The 23,990-nt window shown below is 43.5% G+C and overlaps 1 protein-coding gene across 1 annotated transcript in view; it reads left to right on the top strand.

Moving 5' to 3' along the window:
* Positions 1-816: 816 nt before the first annotated feature.
* LOC127964902 (E3 ubiquitin-protein ligase SH3RF3) overlaps positions 817-23,990 on the top strand; it is a 48,143-nt gene continuing 24,969 nt past the window's right edge. Inside the window, exon 1 of the mRNA XM_052565395.1 lies at positions 817-1,308. Coding sequence (XP_052421355.1) covers positions 955-1,308 — 354 coding nt within the window. The 5' untranslated portion in view covers positions 817-954. The remainder of the gene's footprint in view (positions 1,309-23,990) is intronic.

Below are 23,990 nucleotides of genomic sequence, written 5' to 3'. Positions count from 1 at the left end.
TAACCAAACATTTCACAGATTATATTGATATTCAGATGTATATTATAACGTGTATTATATTTACATTATATATTATATTGATGTTGTATTCTTAATATTTGTTTTATGCCTGTGAAGCACTTTGAGTTGCATTCCATGTATGAAAAAATTATATACAAAATAAATTATTATTATTATTATTATTATAAAATATTTTCATGCTACAGAATATAAATATGCAAGCGGAGAATTAATTATTCACTGTAAAATAAATTTTGCTGAATTAACATTAAAGTAATTGGCTGTGCAATTATATAACTTCAATTATATAAAACCGAATGTGTATATTAAATTGCGTTGAATTTTGTTAAGCTTAAAATTAAAATATGATAAAAATATACATAATATGTATATTTTGTCATACAAATATGGCAAAATTAAATATGTCTATGATAATGTTTAGATATGCTTAATGAGAGTGGTACTATACCTGTCCTTTACTATATATATACAAAATTAATGCCACAGAAGATCTGGCAAGGGAATATAATAATAACTCGTTGTTGCAATGTTTAGCTCTGTCTTCGGAGCGCGCGGGCGTCGCGAGGGCGTCGCTAACAGCGCAGTGCTCTAGATCAGTCCAGCTCGAGAGAATGACGCGTCTGATCAGATAATAAAACAGCGTGATTTGAGGAATCACTGATTTGATTAAAATAAACACTATTGTAACCAACTACCCTAGTAACACGCGTTACTAGATGCCCGCGCGTGATGATGGCGTGCGCGTGACCTCACTGTTCCCCACAGCTGTGCGCGCGCGCCCGTGTGTGTGTGTGAGTGTGTGAGTAGCAGAGCGGACGCGCTCCTCGCGCTCTGGTCTCGAGCGCTTCTCCGTACACTAGTATGAACACATGCGGGCCAAGTTGACTCGCGTCGCCTGCGCGTCGACGCCAGCGTTGCGTACCAGAGGAGAACATGGACGAGTCGTCTCTGCTGGATCTGCTGGAGTGTTCTGTGTGTCTGGAGCGGCTGGACACCAGCGCTAAAGTGTTGCCCTGTCAGCACACCTTCTGCCGCCGCTGCCTGGAGAACATCGTGAGCTCCAGACACGAGCTGCGCTGCCCGGAGTGCCGCATCCTGGTGGACTGCGCGGTGGACGAGCTGCCTGCCAACATCCTGCTGGTGCGGCTCCTGGACGGGATTAAACAGCGCCCGAGGAGCGGAGGAGGGAGAGCGGTGCTGGCGGGCTGCGCGGCCGGGGAGGCGGCTTCATCTCCGGGGACAGCGCTGCGGGATCTGCCCGTCGCCACGCGGAGCTCCCCGGTCAAGGTTTGTGCGCTGCTTCTGCTGCTTTCGCTCGACTGTGTTCGGCTTCCAGAGGATTCAGATCCTGGAATAACAGACCGAGTTTACATCTGTGACCCTGGAGCACAAAACCAGTCATAAAGGTTGATTTTCTTAGAGATTGAGATTTATACATCATCTGAAAACTGAATAAATCATCTCTCTACTGATGTCTGGTCTGTTAGGAGGACCATATTTAGCTGAGATACAACTATTGAACAATTTGAAAAACTGGTGCAAAAATATCAAAATAAAGTTGTTCAAATTAATTTTTAGCAATTTATATAACTTAATCAGATTTTGATATGTTTACACTAAGGAAATGTACTAAATATCTTTAGTTAATATCCTAATGATTTCTGTATAATGTATAATAGTTACTCACACAGTGTATTGTGTGTGTTTCTCCAGTCTGTGACACTGATGACTGCTTCTGTGCTGCGGGACACACACTAAAGTGTCCTGGACGTGGCATCTTTGACAGAGCAGGGTTTGAGCTTGTGTTGCTCTCTGGTTTGGGATGAGTTTGGTGATATTCCTCTCATCTGAGATCAGACAGAGATGCTGAAGATGTTTCAGTGTGAACATGAGTGTGATGGAGACGTATGAGCTGTTTGTGAGGCAGAGATGAAGCTCAAAAGCACTGATCTGGGCATTTTCTCATTTTTAGGTGAACTACAGTATTCCTATAATTGATGAGTTGTTGTGAATAGAGAAGGAAGTGTGTTTAATTAATATTTAAGTGCATGTTTATGTCCTGGTTTAATGATATATGATGTCCATCTCTCCTGTGGTATACACTGTATATCAGTGATGTCTGCTGTTAGTCGCTCTCTCTGTTGCAGTGTTAGAGTCGGTCAGACACAGACGTGTGATCACGGGTCAGGACCGAGCGCTGGAGCTGGATCAGGACAGCGCGTGTGTGTGTGTGTGTGGCACGGATGCAGTCTGCTGATTGGCTGAATCCGTTGAAACACATGTTCTGCTGAGCTGAGAGCACACACACTATCAGAAGTGTGTGATGTACTAGTGTGTATTATCAGTGGATGTGTGGATGATTGTGACTCCTCCAGCGTCCGGTGGTCAGATGTGTTCTGGTCATCTGGCCGTTATAAACCCGTACTGATCGTCCACTAGTTTACAGTAAGAGAATAAAAGCTGTGGATACAGACACGCTGAAGACTGATATCTGCTCTGATAGGATACGAAAGCCTTTCAGAAGACATGCTTGAAATAAAGCATGAAATATTATATTGGATCAGAAATTGAGTGTTTTTCTTGTGTTTTAATGAATTAACTATGAATAGATAATATGAGAGTGTATTATGTCTATGTACTGTGATTATTCATGAGATCATGCTATGCATTATAAGGTGCATTACAGGGCAAGATTAATGCATTAAATACTTCTGTAATGTGTTATAGGCTATAGACTGGTGTATAAACTATCTTCAGTTAGAAATTGCTAGTAAAATAGTGTATATTTTTTTAAAATATATAGTTGAAAGGCTGAAATGGTGTTCTTGTAAAACATACTACAATAATCTTTATTTACAGCTTTGAAAACAATCTTGAAAGCAGAACTATAACTTGAAAAAAGCTGAAATTTTTAATTATAATTTTTATTTCTAATACATTTTTGTATTTTTGTTATTTTTTATATAATAATTTAATATTCACATTTTTCTATTTAGCTTTAATTTATTTCAATTCTAGTTTTAGTAATTTAACTTTACATTTTTTTCTGTTGCAAAGACAACCTTTTTATTTCTAAATTTAAAATTTTAATTTATTTATTTTCATTTTTGAATTGTAAAAATGTTTACAAAAATTGTAAAAAAAAAGTTTATTTCTAATAAAAATATTTTATTTTTATTACTGAACTATTGTCATCTTATGTACTTTATTATATTTTTTATATTTCTATTTAGCTTTAATTTGTCTAAGTCTTGATAAATTGGTTTTTGTTCCAGGATTCTCCTCTCATGTTTGTAGTGCAGTAATATTGGAGTATTGTATAAAGACTGAGATCAGGTTTTCATCTATAATGTACTCTAATAAACGTTGTTTAATGATTTCTCCCAGTGTGTGAAGTGTGTGAAGGCCTCAGGTCTGTTGGTATAGAGCTAACAGCACACACACACACACACACACGCACACACACAGACAGCTGTTACTGAACTGATCTGAAACGCTCTTCTTGTAATCATACATTAGCCACAACCAGAGACTGTCTTTTAAAAGCATCTCAAGCTGACCATAAACCCCTCTGTTTCTGACTTCTGTTGTAATTCTGTCTGTTGTACTCTACAGCTTTGCTCAGACTGGTCTTGTTCACCAAATGTCTGTAGATGATTGTAGGGTTGTGTTTCTTAAATCTCAGTCCCTGCTGTGTTCAGTGGTGAAGTGTGAACAGAACTCAATCACACTGGATCTGTATCCTCCATCCATCCATCCATCATCTTCCGCTTATCCGGGGCCGGGTCGCGGGGGCAACAGTCTAAGCAGAGACGCCCAGACTTCCCTCTCCCTAGCCACTTCCTCCAGCTCTTCCGGGGGGACCCCGAGGCGTTCCCAGGCCAGCCGGGAGACATAGTCCCTCCAGCGTGTCCTAGGTCTTCCCCGGGGCCTCCTCCCGGTGAGACGTGCCTGGAACACCTCCCTGGGAAGGCGTCCAGGAGGCATCCGAAATAGATGCCCAAGCCACCTCAGCTGGCTCCTCTCGATGTGTATCCTGTCGTCTGATAATCACAGAAATCCGTCTCATCTGTTTAATCACTAAATCACTCACTACATGTGTTTGTGACTCTCTAACGCCTCGCTGGAGATCATCTCTTCCTCTTTACTACAAGTTACAGCAGCAAATACCTGAACTCAATCATGAATCAATCGTTCAATCAGAGATTCAGCTGCTCCAGATCAATCATGTCATCTAACATCACAATTACCTCACAAAACACATTCAGTCAACACAAACTCAGATAGAAATAATATCAAACTAACATTTGTAGCAATGTTTCCTGTATCTTTATTTTTGTACTTTTATTCATCTGTTTTAAAATATTAAGTATATGTATATTTTAGTTTGTTTAAACTGTTTTTAATTAACAAACATATAATTTTATATATTTAAAGTCGAGTACACACCTGTTTAATAAAGTGAGCTTTATAAGACATATTTGATAAGATGTGTGTTGTGATGTAATCAGACGTGTGTTGGTTTATCGTGAGTGCAGGTGGAGTGTGTTGGTGTGTGTTGTGTGTGGAGTGTGTTGGTGTGTGGAGTGTGTGTTGTGTGTATGGAGTGTGTGGAGTGTGTTGTGTGTGTTGTGTGTGTTGTGTGTATGGAGTGTGTGGAGTGTGTTGGTGTGTGGAGTGTGTTGTGTGTGTGGAGTGTGTGGAGTGTGTTGTGTGTGTTGTGTGTATGGAGTGTGTGGAGTGTGTTGTGTGTGTTGTGTGTATGGAGTGTGTGGAGTGTGTTGTGTGTATGGAGTGTGTGTTGAGTGTGTGGAGTGTGTGGTGTGTGTGTGGAGTGTGTGGAGTGTGTGGAGTGTGTGTAGTGTGTGGAGTGTGTTGTGTGTGTTGTGTGTATGGAGTGTGTGGAGTGTGTGTAGTGTGTGGAGTGTGTGGAGTGTGTGTAGTGTGTGGAGTGTGTTGTGTGTGTTGTGTGTATGGAGTGTGTGTAGTGTGTGGAGTGTGTTGTGTGTGTTGTGTGTATGGAGTGTGTGGAGTGTGGTGTGTGTGTTGTGTGTGTTGGTGTGTTGTGTGTATGGAGTGTGTTGGTGTGTGGAGTGTGTTGTGTGTGTGGAGTGTGTGGAGTGTGTTGTGTGTGTTGTGTGTATGGAGTGTGTGGAGTGTGTTGTGTGTGTTGTGTGTATGGAGTGTGTGTTGAGTGTGTGGAGTGTGTGGTGTGTGTGTGGAGTGTGTGGAGTGTGTGTAGTGTGTGTAGTGTGTGGAGTGTGTTGTGTGTGTTGTGTGTGGAATGTGTTGGTGTGTGGAGTGTGTGGAGTGTTGTGTGTGTTGTGTGTATGGAGTGTGTGTTGTGTGTTGTGTGTGTTGTGTGTGGAGTTTGTTGTGTGTGTTGTGTGTGGAGTGTGTTGTGTGTGGTGTGTGTTGTGTGTGTTGTTGTGTGTGCAGTAGTTATTAGAGCAGTTGTTAGTGTGTGTGTGATTGTAGCTGTGTTGGACTCGGCTCTTCTGTTTCCTGAATAAACACATGAGTGTAGAGTTACTGACACAGAAATAGAGCAAACCTCCTCAGCTGTTTCCTTCAGGAACGCCGTTATTTACTCGGAGACGTCTGCTGAGACTCGATCAGAAGATCTCAGCCTTCCATTAAACCAGAGCAGTGTCGTCCTGAAGACGTCTAGACGTCTGAGAGACTGAGTGTTTCTTCATCCTTCACCAGAAACCGACGACACCGAGTGAATATAGAGGAGTTCAGATAGACAAACACTCGTCACTACTATAACATCATTTACAACAACATCTATATATACATGTAGCCCTGATCTCCAGCAGAACAAGTCTGTCACTAGATTCCTGAGTTTGTCTCTCAAATAATCAGCACTTCTTAGATTGTTATCCACTTTTCAAGCATAAAGGTTATTTTTTCTTTTTTCCCTTTTTTTATTTGTTCTGTTGCATCATAACTGAGCCAAAAAAGTCAAGTTTCAGTAAAAAGAAAAAAGATTTTAAAGACAAAGCTTATTCAAAGCTTACATCTGCTGTGATTGTAAGCACTTGTGTGTGTTGTGATGCAGTAATTATGTGTGTGTGTGTGTGTGTGTGTGTGTGTATAAATACCTTGCTGTGTGTACTGTGTTCGTCTAACGGAGACTTCTCATTGCTCTTCTGTTGTGTCTGATTGCTTCTATTGTCCTCATGTGTAAGTCTGTTTGGACGAAAGCATCTGCTGAATGACTGACTGTAATGTAAATGTAATTAGCGCTCAGTGTTTGAGACTCAGAGTGTGTGTGTGTGTGTGTGTGTGATGTGAGAGCCGCTCACACACTCCACTGTTCCTGAGAGTCAGGGTTAATGTGATGCAGTAAGGACACATCAGATCCTCTCTGTGAGTGTGTGATGAGCTGTTATTAGTCTTCTTTAGGATGAAGAAAACAGTGGCTCAGGTGTATACACATCTTCAGTCGGACACTTCTCTCATTTAACGGAAAACTGAGAAGCAGGATTATGTACAGCCATTAAATCACTCAGTTATTATTATTGCTGAATAAACTCAAAGCAGCTATACTACATATTACACAGATACTTCTCTAATAAATAAACACATGGAATAGGAGTATTAATCTGAGTTGGTATACATAAGTAATAAAGTAGTTTTAGTTTAATAAAAGGTGGTCAGACTTGTGAAGTGTGTGAGTGATGTTCAGTGACTCTAGAACGTGTTCTGCTCTTATTTCTCTCCTGATTCAGACCAGAACACTTGTTCACTGGAGGAAGTGTTATTATGGATTATTTGAGTTAAAATCATCTTAATGCTGGATGTGTTTCATCTTTTGTCTTCTCCAGATGTTCACTGATGGACAAGAGTGTTTTTATCAGCTGTTTGGACTCTCATTCTGACGGCACCCATTCAGTCCACTGTTATATCTGGGTGAACTGTTCCTTTAAGAAAAAGTGCTGTTCATGGTTTGCATGCAGACAGTTCAGCAGTAGTTTGTGAGTAATCAATGATAAGATGATAAACGATGAGTTTCCTGATCGATCGGCACTGGTCAGCGTTCCCAGAGGAGCAGAAGTGTGAGGTCACAGCTGGGGGTCAAAGGTCAACCCCGCCCCCACGAACACCATTGTGATTATGGAAATGAGCAGAGAGTTTCTAACCAGATGCAAAACAGACAAGTGGAATAATTTATCACCACAGAGACCGACCAAAGACTGTGGATCAGCATCATTACCCTGCGCTGCACGCATTTACTATCTTACTGAAGATTTCTGCTCTTCTGTGAATCCTGAAAGATAAAATACATCACAGTTTCCACAGAAATATTGAGCAGCACAACTGTGTTCAACACTGTTAATAATCAGAAATGTTTCTCGAGCAGTAAATCATCATATTATTCTGATTTCTGAAGATCATGTGACACTGAAGACTGGAGGAATGATGCTGAAAATACAGAAATGAATGACACTTTAATATTTGAAGAGTTCATTTACAACTTTCAAAGTCATGATTTTCATTATGCATTCAATTAATCTCAATTAAACTGCAGTTGGGTTACTTTTATTAGCTTTAAAATAAGTACTCTATAAGTAATAAGTATTTACTTTATTAACAAATGTATGTGTATTAGCAGCGTTTGCTCAAGTTAAAGAAGTTGTTAACGTGAACATCTGCTGTTTATTTCTCCCGATGTGCACACTTTTATAGCATTATGTGTATTGGGATCGCGAATCATTTGAGTCAGTTTTGGAGTTGGAGCGGCATCGCGAATCATTTGAGTCAGTTTGGGGATCGCGAATCATTTGAATAAGTTCGGGAGTTCATAGCAGGATCGCGAATCATTTGAGTCAGTTTTGGAGTTGGAGCGGCATCGCGAATCATTTGAATAAGTTCGGGAGTTCATAGCAGGATCGCGAATCATTTGAGTCAAATTGGGGATCGTAAATCATTTGAATAAGTTCGGGAGTTCGTAACGGGATTGCGGATCATTTGAGTCAGTTTGGGAGTTGGAGCGGGATCACGAATCATTTGAGTCAGTTTGGGGATCGCGAATCATTTTAATAAGTTCGGGAGTTTGTAACGGGATTGCGGATCATTTGAGTCAATTTGGGGATCGCGAATCATTTGAATAAGTTTGGGAGTTCGTAGCGGGATTGCGGATCATTTGAGTCAATTTGAGGATCGCGAATCATAGCTGTGGATAGGCATTTTTAACTAATTTAGTAGCTAGTTCTAATTACGTTTTCCACGCTTGTTTAGGTGTGAAATGTGAACTCTTATTTTTTGTTTTAATGATGTGCCTTTCAACAGTATCAAGTATATTCAAAAACTAAACAAATCGTGCCTAAAAAGTGCACGCATCTAGCTAATGTAAAGTTACACGATGAAGTCATACTAGTGAGCGTGTGCATTTTGAGTGCGTTCTTTCACTGCATTATTCGGTGTATTCAAATGCATTTATGAATGCATGTGAATGATCACAAAATTCAAGATATGAACCCTTTGTGCCAAAAGGGTTCTTTCTCGTCATTATAGAACCTTTCTAGCATAAAAGGTTCTTTGGAGTTGAGTAAAGAACCCTATGGTTCTATATAGAACCCCAATGAACCCTTTTTTCTAACAGTTTGTTGTCATATCTTTTTATATTGAATATATTTCTATATTTCAGAGTGTGTTTATGGATAGAAGAATGGAGACACACTGAACGTGTCTTGGAGATATTTCCCCATCACTGATGTGGGTTAAACCATTCAGTTTTTTCATCTTATTAATTACATGATTACTGATGAATTAATCTTATTTGTTGCAAAATAATCACACAGCAGTTGTGACTGAAAAATCCCCCTAAAGATCATTTAAAGTCATTATTGTGGTAGATGAGAAAATCATTATAAAAACGTTGCTGCATCAAAATATTTTATATTTAAAGCTATGCATAAATAATCACAATAAATGGGTATTAATGATTTCTATCACCAGTAGGTGGCAGTGATTCACTGTCTGAATGAGTGAGTCATTGAATCATTGATTCCAGCGATTCTTTCAAACGTCTGATTCACTCAGAATCTGAGCATGTGACTGTCTTCATGACTCACTGAATCTCTCACTCAACAGTTCTGCTCTGGCTTCGACTGAACTATTTTCATTTGTGAAACTGAACAAAATAGACAACTAAAACACAGTATGAACTTTTTATTTACCGAACTGTTGTACCTAAATCAGTATCAGTAATTTAAATTGTGCATATATTGGGGAAAAACGTGGTGTGATATTGCTAAACTATCATAAATATGAGGGTGATTTGTATTTTACACTCATAGGGTTAGGCTCATTTAACTGCATCCTAATAGACTAATAATCAATGCTCTGGACGGGGCGCTGTGTTCAATGCATGTATTCATTTTTCCATAATTAATTGTAACAAATGAATGCATTAAATCAACAGGCCTAATTATTGTTAAAGCTGTGATGTGATTAGAGGTCTTGTGCAGCGGATCTGTCTCTGCAGTGTGTGTCTGCATGATCTAAATCAGTGCATGGAGATGTGATGCAGATGCTGGGGAACACAGCCGGCGTGATGCTGAAGGATGCGGGTCCATAGAGCTCCAGCCTGGATGACTCAAACACAGCTGAATGACTCTGTAAAGAGATGTTTGTGTGTGTTTCTGAAGATTACAGACACCGTCTCTAATGAAAGGCTCGTCCTGCTGAAGTGTGTTTAGGTGTATAGTCTGATGACAGTGTCTGTGTTTGTGATGAGAGGAGCGTCTGTTAGATCAGCACAACACCTGAGCAATCCTCTGCTTCAGTCCATGTCACGCTCGCAGGTCAAAGAGTTACACAACTGCCTAAATATGTTCTCTAAACTTTCTATATAGCATTTCATTTAGATGTATAGCAACAAAAAAAAGATTATATAAAATTTTCGTTATTTTATTCATTAATGTAATTTAAAAGATTACAAAAATAAATGTAAAATATTTTGTTTTCTGTAAATGTTCTGCGCAGCAAATTAGATATTTTTATTAATTAATTGTTTTGAATTATTTTAAAATACCCAAAATGCAATTGTTTTGTTATTTTCTAAAAAAAAGTTTTTAAAATGTTTTTCAAAACATATAAAAATGAATAAACAGATCTGTTCAGTGAGTTTAACCTCAGTGTGTCTTGTGTGTTTCATAAGAGACACACACACAGCAGGTGCAGGAGAGAGTGATGTCATCACACAGCTGTGTGTGTGTGTGTGTCTGTGTGTGTGACTCTCTGTGTGTGTGTGTGTGTGTGTGTGTGTGTGCGTGTGAGCGTGTGTGTGTGTGTGTGTGAGTGTGTGTGTGTGTGTGTGTGTGTGTGTGTGCGTGCGTGTGAGCTTGTGTGTGAGTGAGTGTGTGTGTGAGCGTGTGTGTGTGTGAGTGTGTGTGTGAGTGTGTGAGTGTGTGTGTGTGTGTGTGTGCGTGCGTGCGTGTGAGCGAGTGTGAGTGTGTGTGTGTGTGTGTGTGAGTGCGTGCGTGTGAGCGTGTGTGAGTGTGTGTGTGTGTGTGTGTGCGTGCGTGCGTGAGTGTGTGTGTGTGTGTGTGTGTGTGTGAGAATCTCTCGTCTGCGGTGAGTCCAGCTGATATCTGATCAGTGCAGATGTCATTCCTGAAGTGTGTACATATGAAGATATGTGTGTTATTCAGTACAGCACTTGTGCGCGCTTCAAACTCCAGCTCAGGAACTAATAATCATTACATTTCTGCAGTTAATTCAGAATCCAGACGTCATGTTTGTTTCTATAGCGCTTAATAATACAGTTAGTTTCAGAGCAGCGTCACAGCGGAGCTAATTATTACACTATACTAAAACTGAACCTTGAAATATAAAGTTATTAGACCAAAAAAAATTACTAAAACTTAAATGAGTTAATTTTAAACAAAAAAAGCCAATATAGTTATGGTTATGATTATAATTCCAGGTCTGAACATTAATACTGTTAATCCAATAGTTATCATTCTTGGTGTGAACGAAGCGTAAAGTTCTAACTCTATACAACACAACTATAATAACAACACAGAGGAACGATATAGTTTCCATCTGATGAATGATGAAAACACTCACAGCCAATCAGAATCCATCCTGCTTTATAGCCCTACAGTGCATGCTGTTAACTCCAGAGTCATCACGAGTCACGAGTCCTGATGGAAACGTGCTGCTAGCTGTAGAGTAGGATGTGTGTGTGTTTATCTGTGCTGGCTGGTGCTGATGCTGCTGTAATAAGTGCAGTTGCCAGGCAACAGTGGAGATGCTCTCTCCCGCTTCATCTTCTCCAGATCGAGCGCTCTGGTCTTCTCACACACACACACACACACACGTCGATCAATCTCTGCGGTGTAATCCAGCAGATGTGCAGTAGATGCATCTGCTGCAGTCTGGTCTTCTGCTGGTTCGAGGAGTGAGGATGTGTTTCCAGCGTCTCAGGAGGATGTGATGAGGATGAACTGGGTCTACACTAGTTACTGGATCTCACTGTTCTCCTGCTAGTGACATCAGATGAGATTTGATTTGTGTCTGCACTCATGTCTTCACCAGATCTTCACGTGTCTTCTCTATCGTTCTTCATGGCTCCTGTGAACCTGATTTTGTAACAGTGCTTGCTGGAATCAGTTTTTGGGCTTCTTCAGTCTGATGTAGACTGTGAGAGCTGAGAGCTGTCTGAGATGAATGAAGTTGAGTTGAATTACACTTCATCTCTAGAGACAGTCGAGCTCATAGTGTCACAGTCACACCTGCTGCCTCCGTCTCTCTCTTTCTGAGCATTTATTTATGTATTTATTGACCACATCAAACTTCAGACGTGCTCTGCTCTTCACTTCAGCAGATATACTGTGCTTGCACCACATGCTCTTCAGTTTAGTATCATTTCATATCAAAGTGCATGCAGTGTGTGGTCAGTTAGTCATGAAGATACAGACAGTTGCTTTAAACTACATGGATGTAATAAGTGTGTGTGTGTGTGTGTGTGTCCAGCAGGCTCGTGAAATGAAATGACTCGTTCATGTCTCTGAGTCACGGTTGATGTCTCTTCTGAGATCAGATCAGACACAGCACTGCAGTCCTCCAGTGTTTCAGATCTTTATATATTCATCTTCTCTTCATTCAGCAAACACTTCTACACGCTCCACTTCACACACACTTAATTTCAGCATACATTCAGCAGTAACCTCACTTTTCCTGAAAGTTAAAGTGTCATGTATTTCTGTGATGCTCCGCTGTATTTTCAGCATCATTCCTCCAGTCTTCAGTGTCACATGATCTTCAGAAATCAGAATAATATGATCATTTACTGCTCAAGAAACATTTCTGATTCTTATCAGTGTTGAACACAGTTGTGCTGCTCAATATTTCTGTGGAAACTGTGCAGTAACTTACATTTGTATGACTAGTTTCTGTGTTTTCTGCATCGCTGCAATCATTCTCTGTGCGCGTGTCTCTATCAGGTCCTTGCTGTTCTCTCTGTGCGTGTGTCTCTATCAGGTTCTTGCTGTTCTCTCTGTGTGCGTGTGTCTCTATCAGGTCCTTGCTGTTCTCTCGGTGCGCATGTCTCTATCAGGTCCTTGCTGTTCTCTCGGTGCGCGTGTCTCTATCAGGTCCTTGCTGTTCTCTCTGTGCGCGTGTCTCTATCAGGTCCTTGCTGTTCTCTCTGTGTGCGTGTGTCTCTATCAGGTCCTTGCTGTTCTCTCTGTGCGCGTGTCTCTATCAGGTCCTTGCTGTTCTCTCGGTGCGTGTGTCTCTATCAGGTCCTTGCTGTTCTCTGTGTGCATGTGTCTCTATCAGGTCCTTGCTGTTCTCTCTGTGCGCGTGTCTCTATCAGGTCCTTGCTGTTCTCTCTGTGCGTGTGTCTCTATCAGGTTCTTGCTGTTCTCTCTGTGCGTGTGTCTCTATCAGGTCCTTGCTGTTCTCTCTGTGCGTGTCTCTATCAGGTTCTTGCTGTTCTCTCTGTGCGTGTGTCTCTATCAGGTCCTTGCTGTTCTCTCTGTGCGCGTGTCTCTATCAGGTCCTTGCTGTTCTCTCGGTGCGCGTGTCTCTATCAGGTCCTTGCTGTTCTCTCTGTGCGTGTGTCTCTATCAGGTCCTTGCTGTTCTCTCTGTGCGCGTGTCTCTATCAGGTCCTTGCTGTTCTCTCTGTGCGCGTGTCTCTATCAGGTCCTTGCTGTTCTCTCGGTGCGCGTGTCTCTATCAGGTCCTTGCTGTTCTCTCGGTGCGCGTGTCTCTATCAGGTCCTTGCTGTTCTCTCTGTGTGCGTGTGTCTCTATCAGGTCCTTGCTGTTCTCTCGGTGCGCGTGTCTCTATCAGGTCCCTGCTGTTCTCTCGGTGCGCGTGTCTCTATCAGGTCCTTGCTGTTCTCTCTGTGCGCGTGTCTCTATCAGGTCCTTGCTGTTCTCTCTGTGTGCGTGTGTCTCTATCAGGTCCTTGCTGTTCTCTCTGTGCGCGTGTCTCTATCAGGTCCTTGCTGTTCTCTCTGTGCACGTGTCTCTATCAGGTTCTTGCTGTTCTCTCTGTGCACGTGTCTCTATCAGGTCCTTGCTGTTCTCTCTGTGTGCGTGTGTCTCTATCAGGTCCTTGCTGTTCTCTCTGTGCGTGTCTCTATCAGGTTCTTGCTGTTCTCTCTGTGCGTGTGTCTATCAGGTCCTTGCTGTTCTCTCGGTGCGTGTGTCTCTATCAGGTCCTTGCTGTTCTCTCTGTGCACGTGTCTCTATCAGGTCCTTGCTGTTCTCTCTGTGCGTGTCTCTATCAGGTTCTTGCTGTTCTCTCTGTGCGTGTGTCTATCAGGTCCTTGCTGTTCTCTCGGTGCGCGTGTCTCTATCAGGTCCTTGCTGTTCTCTCTGTGTGCGTGTGTCTCTATCAGGTCCTTGCTGTTCTCTCGGTGCGCGTGTCTCTATCAGGTCCCTGCTGTTCTCTCGGTGCGCGTGTCTCTATCAGGTCCTTGCTGTTCTCTCGGTGCGCGTGTCTCTATCAGGTCCTTGCTGTTCTCTCTGTGTGCGTGTGTCTCTATCAGGTCCTTGCTGTTCTCTCTGTGCGCGTGTCTCTATCAGGTCCTTGCTGTTCTCTCTGTGCACGTGTCTCTATCAGGTTCTTGCTGTTCTCTCTGTGCACGTGTCTCTATCAGGTCCTTGCTGTTCTCTCTGTGTGCGTGTGTCTCTATCAGGTCCTTGCTGTTCTCTCTGTGCACGTGTCTCTATCAGGTCCTTGCTGTTCTCTCTGTGTGCGTGTGTCTCTATCAGGTCCTTGCTGTTCTCTCTGTGCGTGTCTCTATCAGGTCCTTGCTGTTCTCTCGGTGCGTGTGTCTCTATCAGGTCCTTGCTGTTCTCTCTGTGCACGTGTCTCTATCAGGTCCTTGCTGTTCTCTCTGTGCGTGTCTCTATCAGGTTCTTGCTGTTCTCTCTGTGCGTGTGTCTATCAGGTCCTTGCTGTTCTCTCGGTGCGTGTGTCTCTATCAGGTCCTTGCTGTTCTCTCTGTGCGCGTGTCTCTATCAGGTCCTTGCTGTTCTCTCTGTGCGCGTGTCTCTATCAGGTCCTTGCTGTTCTCTCGGTGCGCGTGTCTCTATCAGGTCCTTGCTGTTCTCTCTGTGTGCGTGTGTCTCTATCAGGTCCTTGCTGTTCTCTCGGTGCGTGTGTCTCTATCAGGTCCTTGCTGTTCTCTCTGTGCGCGTGTCTCTATCAGGTCCTTGCTGTTCTCTCGGTGCGCGTGTCTCTATCAGGTCCTTGCTGTTCTCTCTGTGCGCGTGTCTCTATCAGGTCCTTGCTGTTCTCTCTGTGTGCGTGTGTCTCTATCAGGTCCTTGCTGTTCTCTCGGTGCGCGTGTCTCTATCAGGTCCTTGCTGTTCTCTCGGTGCGCGTGTCTCTATCAGGTTCTTGCTGTTCTCTCTGTGCGCGTGTCTCTATCAGGTCCTTGCTGTTCTCTCTGTGTGCGTGTGTCTCTATCAGGTCCTTGCTGTTCTCTCGGTGCGTGTGTCTCTATCAGGTCCTTGCTGTTCTCTCTGTGCGCGTGTCTCTATCAGGTCCTTGCTGTTCTCTCTGTGTGCGTGTGTCTCTATCAGGTCCTTGCTGTTCTCTCGGTGCGCGTGTCTCTATCAGGTCCTTGCTGTTCTCTCTGTGCGCGTGTCTCTATCAGGTCCTTGCTGTTCTCTCGGTGCGCGTGTCTCTATCAGGTCCTTGCTGTTCTCTCTGTGTGCGTGTGTCTCTATCAGGTCCTTGCTGTTCTCTCGGTGCGCGTGTCTCTATCAGGTCCTTGCTGTTCTCTGTGTGCGTGTGTCTCTATCAGGTCCTTGCTGTTCTCTCGGTGCGTGTGTCTCTATCAGGTCCTTGCTGTTCTCTCTGTGCGCGTGTCTCTATCAGGTCCTTGCTGTTCTCTCGGTGCGCGTGTCTCTATCAGGTCCTTGCTGTTCTCTCGGTGCGTGTGTCTCTATCAGGTCCTTGCTGTTCTCTGTGTGCATGTGTCTCTATCAGGTCCTTGCTGTTCTCTCTGTGCGTGTGTCTCTATCAGGTCCTTGCTGTTCTCTCTGTGTGCGTGTGTCTCTATCAGGTCCTTGCTGTTCTCTCGGTGCGTGTGTCTCTATCAGGTCCTTGCTGTTCTCTGTGTGCGTGTGTCTCTATCAGGTCCTTGCTGTTCTCTCGGTGCGTGTGTCTCTATCAGGTCCTTGCTGTTCTCTCGGTGCGCGTGTCTCTATCAGGTCCTTGCTGTTCTCTCTGTGCGCGTGTCTCTATCAGGTCCTTGCTGTTCTCTCTGTGCGCGTGTCTCTATCAGGTCCTTGCTGTTCTCTCTGTGTGCGCGTGTCTCTATCAGGTCCTTGCTGTTCTCTCTGTGTGCGTGTGTCTCCATCAGGTCCTTGCTGTTCTCTCTGTGCGCGTGTCTCTATCAGGTCCTTGCTGTTCTCTCGGTGCGCGTGTCTCTATCAGGTCCTTGCTGTTCTCTCTGTGCGCGTGTCTCTATCAGGTCCTTGCTGTTCTCTCTGTGCGCGTGTCTCTATCAGGTCCTTGCTGTTCTCTCTGTGTGCGCGTGTCTCTATCAGGTCCTTGCTGTTCTCTCTGTGTGCGTGTGTCTCCATCAGGTCCTTGCTGTTCTCTCTGTGCGTGTGTCTCTATCAGGTTCTTGCTGTTCTCTCTGTGCGTGTGTCTCTATCAGGTCCTTGCTGTTCTCTCTGTGTGCGTGTGTCTCTATCAGGTCCTTGCTGTTCTCTCGGTGCGTGTGTCTCTATCAGGTCCTTGCTGTTCTCTGTGTGCGTGTGTCTCTATCAGGTCCTTGCTGTTCTCTCGGTGCGTGTGTCTCTATCAGGTCCTTGCTGTTCTCTCGGTGCGCGTGTCTCTATCAGGTCCTTGCTGTTCTCTCTGTGCGCGTGTCTCTATCAGGTCCTTGCTGTTCTCTCTGTGCGCGTGTCTCTATCAGGTCCTTGCTGTTCTCTCTGTGTGCGCGTGTCTCTATCAGGTCCTTGCTGTTCTCTCTGTGTGCGCGTGTCTCTATCAGGTCCTTGCTGTTCTCTCTGTGTGCGTGTGTCTCCATCAGGTCCTTGCTGTTCTCTCGGTGCGTGTGTCTCTATCAGGTCCTTGCTGTTCTCTCGGTGCGCGTGTCTCTATCAGGTCCTTGCTGTTCTCTCTGTGCGCGTGTCTCTATCAGGTCCTTGCTGTTCTCTCTGTGCGCGTGTCTCTATCAGGTCCTTGCTGTTCTCTCTGTGTGCGCGTGTCTCTATCAGGTCCTTGCTGTTCTCTCTGTGTGCGTGTGTCTCCATCAGGTCCTTGCTGTTCTCTCTGTGCGTGTGTCTCTATCAGGTTCTTGCTGTTCTCTCTGTGCGTGTGTCTATCAGGTCCTTGCTGTTCTCTCTGTGCGTGTCTCTATCAGGTTCTTGCTGTTCTCTCTGTGCGTGTGTCTCTATCAGGTCCTTGCTGTTTTCTCTGTGCGCGTGTCTCTATCAGGTCCTTGCTGTTCTCTCGGTGCGCGTGTCTCTATCAGGTCCTTGCTGTTCTCTCGGTGCGTGTGTCTCTATCAGGTCCTTGCTGTTCTCTCTGTGCGTGTCTCTATCAGGTCCTTGCTGTTCTCTCTGTGCGTGTGTCTATCAGGTCCTTGCTGTTCTCTCGGTGCGTGTGTCTCTATCAGGTCCTTGCTGTTCTCTCTGTGCACGTGTCTCTATCAGGTCCTTGCTGTTCTCTCTGTGCGTGTCTCTATCAGGTTCTTGCTGTTCTCTCTGTGCGTGTGTCTATCAGGTCCTTGCTGTTCTCTCGGTGCGTGTGTCTCTATCAGGTCCTTGCTGTTCTCTCTGTGCGCGTGTCTCTATCAGGTCCTTGCTGTTCTCTCTGTGCGCGTGTCTCTATCAGGTCCTTGCTGTTCTCTCGGTGCGCGTGTCTCTATCAGGTCCTTGCTGTTCTCTCTGTGTGCGTGTGTCTCTATCAGGTCCTTGCTGTTCTCTTGGTGCGTGTGTCTCTATCAGGTCCTTGCTGTTCTCTCTGTGCGCGTGTCTCTATCAGGTCCTTGCTGTTCTCTCGGTGCGCGTGTCTCTATCAGGTCCTTGCTGTTCTCTCTGTGCGCGTGTCTCTATCAGGTCCTTGCTGTTCTCTCTGTGTGCGTGTGTCTCTATCAGGTCCTTGCTGTTCTCTCGGTGCGCGTGTCTCTATCAGGTCCTTGCTGTTCTCTCGGTGCGCGTGTCTCTATCAGGTTCTTGCTGTTCTCTCTGTGCGCGTGTCTCTATCAGGTCCTTGCTGTTCTCTCTGTGTGCGTGTGTCTCTATCAGGTCCTTGCTGTTCTCTCGGTGCGTGTGTCTCTATCAGGTCCTTGCTGTTCTCTCTGTGCGCGTGTCTCTATCAGGTCCTTGCTGTTCTCTCTGTGTGCGTGTGTCTCTATCAGGTCCTTGCTGTTCTCTCTGTGCGCGTGTCTCTATCAGGTCCTTGCTGTTCTCTCGGTGCGCGTGTCTCTATCAGGTCCTTGCTGTTCTCTCTGTGTGCGTGTGTCTCTATCAGGTCCTTGCTGTTCTCTCGGTGCGCGTGTCTCTATCAGGTCCTTGCTGTTCTCTGTGTGCGTGTGTCTCTATCAGGTCCTTGCTGTTCTCTCGGTGCGTGTGTCTCTATCAGGTCCTTGCTGTTCTCTCTGTGCGCGTGTCTCTATCAGGTCCTTGCTGTTCTCTCGGTGCGCGTGTCTCTATCAGGTCCTTGCTGTTCTCTCGGTGCGTGTGTCTCTATCAGGTCCTTGCTGTTCTCTGTGTGCGTGTGTCTCTATCAGGTCCTTGCTGTTCTCTCTGTGCGCGTGTCTCTATCAGGTCCTTGCTGTTCTCTCTGTGTGCGTGTGTCTCTATCAGGTCCTTGCTGTTCTCTCGGTGCGTGTGTCTCTATCAGGTCCTTGCTGTTCTCTGTGTGCGTGTGTCTCTATCAGGTCCTTGCTGTTCTCTCGGTGCGTGTGTCTCTATCAGGTCCTTGCTGTTCTCTCTGTGCGCGTGTCTCTATCAGGTCCTTGCTGTTCTCTCGGTGCGCGTGTCTCTATCAGGTCCTTGCTGTTCTCTCTGTGCGCGTGTCTCTATCAGGTCCTTGCTGTTCTCTCTGTGCGCGTGTCTCTATCAGGTCCTTGCTGTTCTCTCTGTGTGCGCATGTCTCTATCAGGTCCTTGCTGTTCTCTCTGTGTGCGTGTGTCTCCATCAGGTCCTTGCTGTTCTCTCTGTGTGCGTGTGTCTCTATCAGGTCCTTGCTGTTCTCTCGGTGCGCGTGTCTCTATCAGGTCCTTGCTGTTCTCTCTGTGCACATGTCTCTATCAGGTCCTTGCTGTTCTCTCGGTGCGTGTGTCTCTATCAGGTCCTTGCTGTTCTCTCGGTGCGCGTGTCTCTATCAGGTCCTTGCTGTTCTCTCTGTGCGTGTGTCTCTATCAGGTCCTTGCTGTTCTCTCTGTGTGCGTGTGTCTCTATCAGGTCCTTGCTGTTCTCTCTGTGCGTGTGTCTCCATCAGGTCCTTGCTGTTCTCTCTGTGCATGTGTCTCTATCAGGTCCTTGCTGTTCTCTCTGTGCATGTGTCTCTATCAGGTCCTTGCTGTTCTCTCTGTGTGCGCGTGTCTCTATCAGGTCCTTGCTGTTCTCTCTGTGTGCGCGTGTCTCTATCAGGTCCTTGCTGTTCTCTCTGTGTGCGCGTGTCTCTATCAGGTCCTTGCTGTTCTCTCTGTGTGCATGTGTCTCTATCAGGTCCTTGCTGTTCTCTCTGTGTGCGCGTGTCTCTATCAGGTCCTTGCTGTTCTCTCTGTGCACGTGTCTCTATCAGGTCCTTGCTGTTCTCTCTGTGCACGTGTCTCTATCAGGTCCTTGCTGTTCTCTCGGTGCGCGTGTCTCTATCAGGTCCTTGCTGTTCTCTCGGTGCATGTGTCTCTATCAGGTCCTTGCTGTTCTCTCGGTGCGCGTGTCTCTATCAGGTCCTTGTGGTGTGTGTTAATCAGGGCTCAGGAACATGGTTTCTCCTTCAGCTCCAGCAGTAATTAACCTCTGCAGGAGAGAGAGATGATGAATACTGATCTTCATCAGCAGTGAAGCAGCTCTGGTTATCTGAGGAGGTCTTTCACAGATGATTCATGAGTGCTCAACATTATATATGACACATCATGTCCTGCGTTTATATACAGTGATTCTTTTGAGTTATTAACAATCAGCTCAAACTATGATGTGATTCAGTTATTGCATTACAGTGTGTGTGTGTGTGTGTGAGTGTGTGTGTGTGTCTGTGTGTGTGTGTGTGTGCGTGTGTGTGTGCATGTGTGTGTGAGTCTGTGTGTCTCTCTGTGTGTGTGTGTGTGTCTCTCTGTGTGTGTGTGTGTCTGTGTGTGTGTGTGTGTGTGTGTGCGTGTGTGTGTGTGCATGTGTGTGTGAGTCTGTGTGTGTGTCTGTGTGTGTGTGTGTGTCTCTGTGTGTGTGTTTGTGTGTTTGTGTGTCTCTCTGTGTGTGTGTGTGTGTCCTGTGTGTGTCTCTCTGTGTGTGTGTGTGTGTGTGTCCAGTGTGTGAGTCTGTGTGTGTGTGGACAGCAGATAAAGCGTGTGCAGTCATGAAGCTTCACTCACAGTGTGAAGCTGATTTCCTGTTTCCTTCACACACACACACACACACACACACACACACACACACACACACACACACACACACACACACACACACACTCATCTGACTCTCCACAGCAAGGACAGATCTGATCAATATTGATGATGGACGCTGGGGAATTAACCCTTAAGTCACCTGAGAGTCTTTGGGAGGAGCAGTGAAAGTGTACGTCTCGTGTCTTGGTTTGATGTTGAGAGGTGTTTGTGGTGAATATCTAGATATATTGACTTCAGACGCTCTGTGTTTAGTCTCAGGAAGCATTAATCCTGCATGACTGTCTGCTTTAACATCTCCCCCTCTCTGATAAAGAGGATCTCCTTCACATGATTCAGTGTGATTCTTCATCTGTTCATCGTCTGATGCATGCCTTGATCATTTATTATTTGAAGCATTTCACTTGATATCAAAGAACGATGAGTGAAATTACGCTTTGAAGATAATAATTATTTTAAGTAGTTTTAGTTATTTAGTTAATTATTTTAAGTTTATGTTTTCTTCTCCAGTCTCCAGTGTCAGTAAATCAGACGTGTGTTTATTCAATAATAAAAGCTTTCTCTGAGCGTCTGCTCTCTGGAGTGTGTAGTGGCTGATCTGTCGTCAGACCTGAACATATGTGATCTGTGTGATGTGTGATGGGTTTCTAATCATTCCTCTGATACTGTCATGATGGTCGGCCGGTCATCTGCTCCAGAGAGACTCTGTTCACAGACACATCATAGAAGAGGGTTATTAATAATTCATCCGCTCTGTGAAAACACTGAGCTGCAGATGTTTGGAGCAGTCGCAGACACCGCGTCCGTCTGAGCTTCTCCCGTCTGCTGGCGGCGCTCCGAGGATTTCCCAACACTAACACATCATCCGTCCAAAACAAACTCATGCAAGAGAGCGCGTGTTCCTCAGCCCATGATCCCAAACCAGTTTCTGTGAGCGAAGCTGCCAAGGGTCATGAGATCAGCACTGGTGTGTGTGTGTGTGTGTGTGACAGGACCACAGCGTCTTCTTCCAGAACAACTCTCTCGTTGGGTTTGAGTCCGTTTAACCCACACATGATTTCACACTGCCTTAAATACCGCTTAAACTCTTCATTTCTTCTGGAAGTTTGGTGCACATTGTTCATCCTGGTTCATGATTGTGCATGCAAAGTTTCAACACACAGATGTGTTTTGGAAAGTCTGAACATTAATAATCATGAGTTTGATGTGGTGGTCAATTTGATCAACACTTGATTCTCAAACTGATCGCAGTACTGGCCCAATTATTTATTTCTCCTTTAAATTTGGTGGATATCTCTAGTTTTGGGTCCTGATTATGTCTGCAAAGTTTCGACACGTAGATGTGTTTTGGAAAGGCTGCATCCAGCTGGTGTTTCTCTCAGGAGAACTGAAGACTGCACTGATCTCTGGAGACACAGACGCTTGAGACGCTGGTGTTCACTTCTGAATCACTGCTGATTAAACTAGCAGAGCTCGTGTGTGTTAGTCATTAAACACACATTCTGCATGCATCTGAAGCTCATGTGCAGACGATATTACACACATTTGAATCACACCGTTTTAACAAACGTGATGTGATGCATATTACATGCAGTTGAGATCCATGAATCCTGCAGTCCGTCTGACGGGGTGTCTATGGTCAGACGTGTGAGAGAAGGTCAGGTTACTGAGACGCTGCTGAGGTCTTCTGCTTTATTAACCCAAACCTCCTGCGAACGGACAGACACATGAACGTTCATCTGCTCATCATCAGATTTAATGATGTAAAGACATAAACCTTTGAGTGTCTGGAGCTGAACGACTGAAGTCAGTGTGAATCAAACCGTTTCACAAGGGACAGACTAAATAATGCAGGAATACTGAATTAACACATGTTAGTAAGTATACATAGAGGGAAATATTGCTTTTATTACTATTGCAGTATATACGTGCACGAAATGATTCAAATTCATTCTCCATTTTTACTTAATTTTAGTGATTTTTTTTTAAATCAGGAATTTGGCACATTTTTTGTAAAAATTCAAAAAATTAATTAAATATGTATATATATGTATATATATATATATATATATATATATATATTTTTTTTTTTTTCTATCACAGTATTTGTTTACAGTCTTTATATTTAGTGTGTTTTTTTTTGTGTGATTTTTAAATATTGCTGTGCCTAATATTAGCTAAAATATATTTGTTCTTTTTTAGTGGTTAAAAATTGGGGTCCCACTTTATATTAGGTGGCCTTAACTACTGTGTACTTACATAAAAACATAAATACATGTACTTATTGTGTTCATATTGTATTGTAAAACACTTTTGCTGCTATTGAGGTGGGATAGGGGTAAGGTTAGGGAGAGGGTTGGAGGTATGGGGAAGTTTAAGGGTGGGTTAAGGTGTAAAGTATGGGTCAACAGTGTAATTATAAATGTAATTACAGAAATTAAATACAGATGTGATTACATGTAGTTTTTTTTAAATATAAGTACAATGTAAAAACATGTATGTACACAATAAGTACATTGTACTAAATTAATAATTTACATTTAAGTACATAGTAGTTAAGGCCACTTAATATAAAGTGGATCCAAAATTTGAATATAATCTTGGTACATATTACTTTTTTATCACTATTACTGTACATGTGTGGAACATATTTGAATCTTTAAAGTCTGTTTCCTCAAAATGAGTTTGATCTCTTCTTCTTCTGCGCTCACATACATCAGACTTTACAGCTTTATTCTTATCTATATCCTTCAGGTTTCTACTGAAGTGTATGTTAATATCATTCACCTGCTTTTATTACACTTTATCTCCATCAGTCTGTAGATTTCATGCTGTTTCTGCTAAAATGGGTTTGTTTCTTGACTCCAGCATCACATACACCCAAACGCAGAGTTATATTCTGATCTATAATCTGAAGGGTTTGATGATATCATTAACATTGATTTTATTATTTCACTTTCTGTAGTTGTGTCTGTAGATTTCAGTTCCAGTTCATATCTTCAGAGAGGTTGTTTCAGTTTCAGCAGTTTTTATTGGTATCTGTGTCCTGAAGGGGTTTGATCACTTCATTCACACTGATTTATTGTGATCTTCTGATTTATGAAGTGATAGAGAGAGAGAAATCCCCCAAATCCCCTACTCTTTAAAGTCATTTTAACCTGGCTTCATCAAGCGTTCAGATTTTTGTTCTTTAAATGTATATGTGCAAATCTTTTAAATATATTTAAATCTAACCTTTTAGAAAAGCTTGTAGAAGAATGATCTTAATATACTGTGATTAATTCAGTCTGTGGAAGTGTGGTGGTGTCTAGTTAATAATTTGTCTTGAATGTCAATAGGTCAGTTTATTTCAGGATCTGATTATTTCCTGTGTGTTATTATCTGTGTTTAGTACAGTATGTTTGGACTGAGCCGTTGCAGATTTATACACCGCTTCACCCTGTAATCCTGAACTTTATTGTGCTGCTCAATATTTCTGTGGAAACTGTGATGAATTTCATTTTTCAGGATTCACAGATGAACAAAAAAAAAGTTCACAAAGTTCAGAAGAACAGCGTTTATTCTCAATTTGTAACATTTGTAAACGTATATATTTCTGATTCATTTGATGCTTCTTTGATTTATACAATTATTATTTTCTACTTTTTTATCATACTAACCCAAATAAGTGCATTACTGTTTCCACAGAAATGCTCATTGAGCATCAGATCATATTAGAGTAGTTAATTCAGCTTTACTCACAGTAATCGATGGTATTTTTCTTCATTTCCACACAGAAAGCTAGAGTGAACTGTCTAGTGTTTCTCAGTCTCTATAAGAGCGCACCAGACGTCGGTGTGTGTAGAAAGAGCTGTAGGTTCAGTACGGTGTGTGTTTGATTTTGATTCATTGTATATTTTAGATTT

The sequence above is a fragment of the Carassius gibelio genome, chromosome B9 (assembly GCF_023724105.1).
Source record: "Carassius gibelio isolate Cgi1373 ecotype wild population from Czech Republic chromosome B9, carGib1.2-hapl.c, whole genome shotgun sequence".
Taxonomy (NCBI): Eukaryota; Metazoa; Chordata; class Actinopteri; order Cypriniformes; family Cyprinidae; genus Carassius; species Carassius gibelio.
This window is presented reverse-complemented; position numbering and strand designations above follow the sequence as displayed.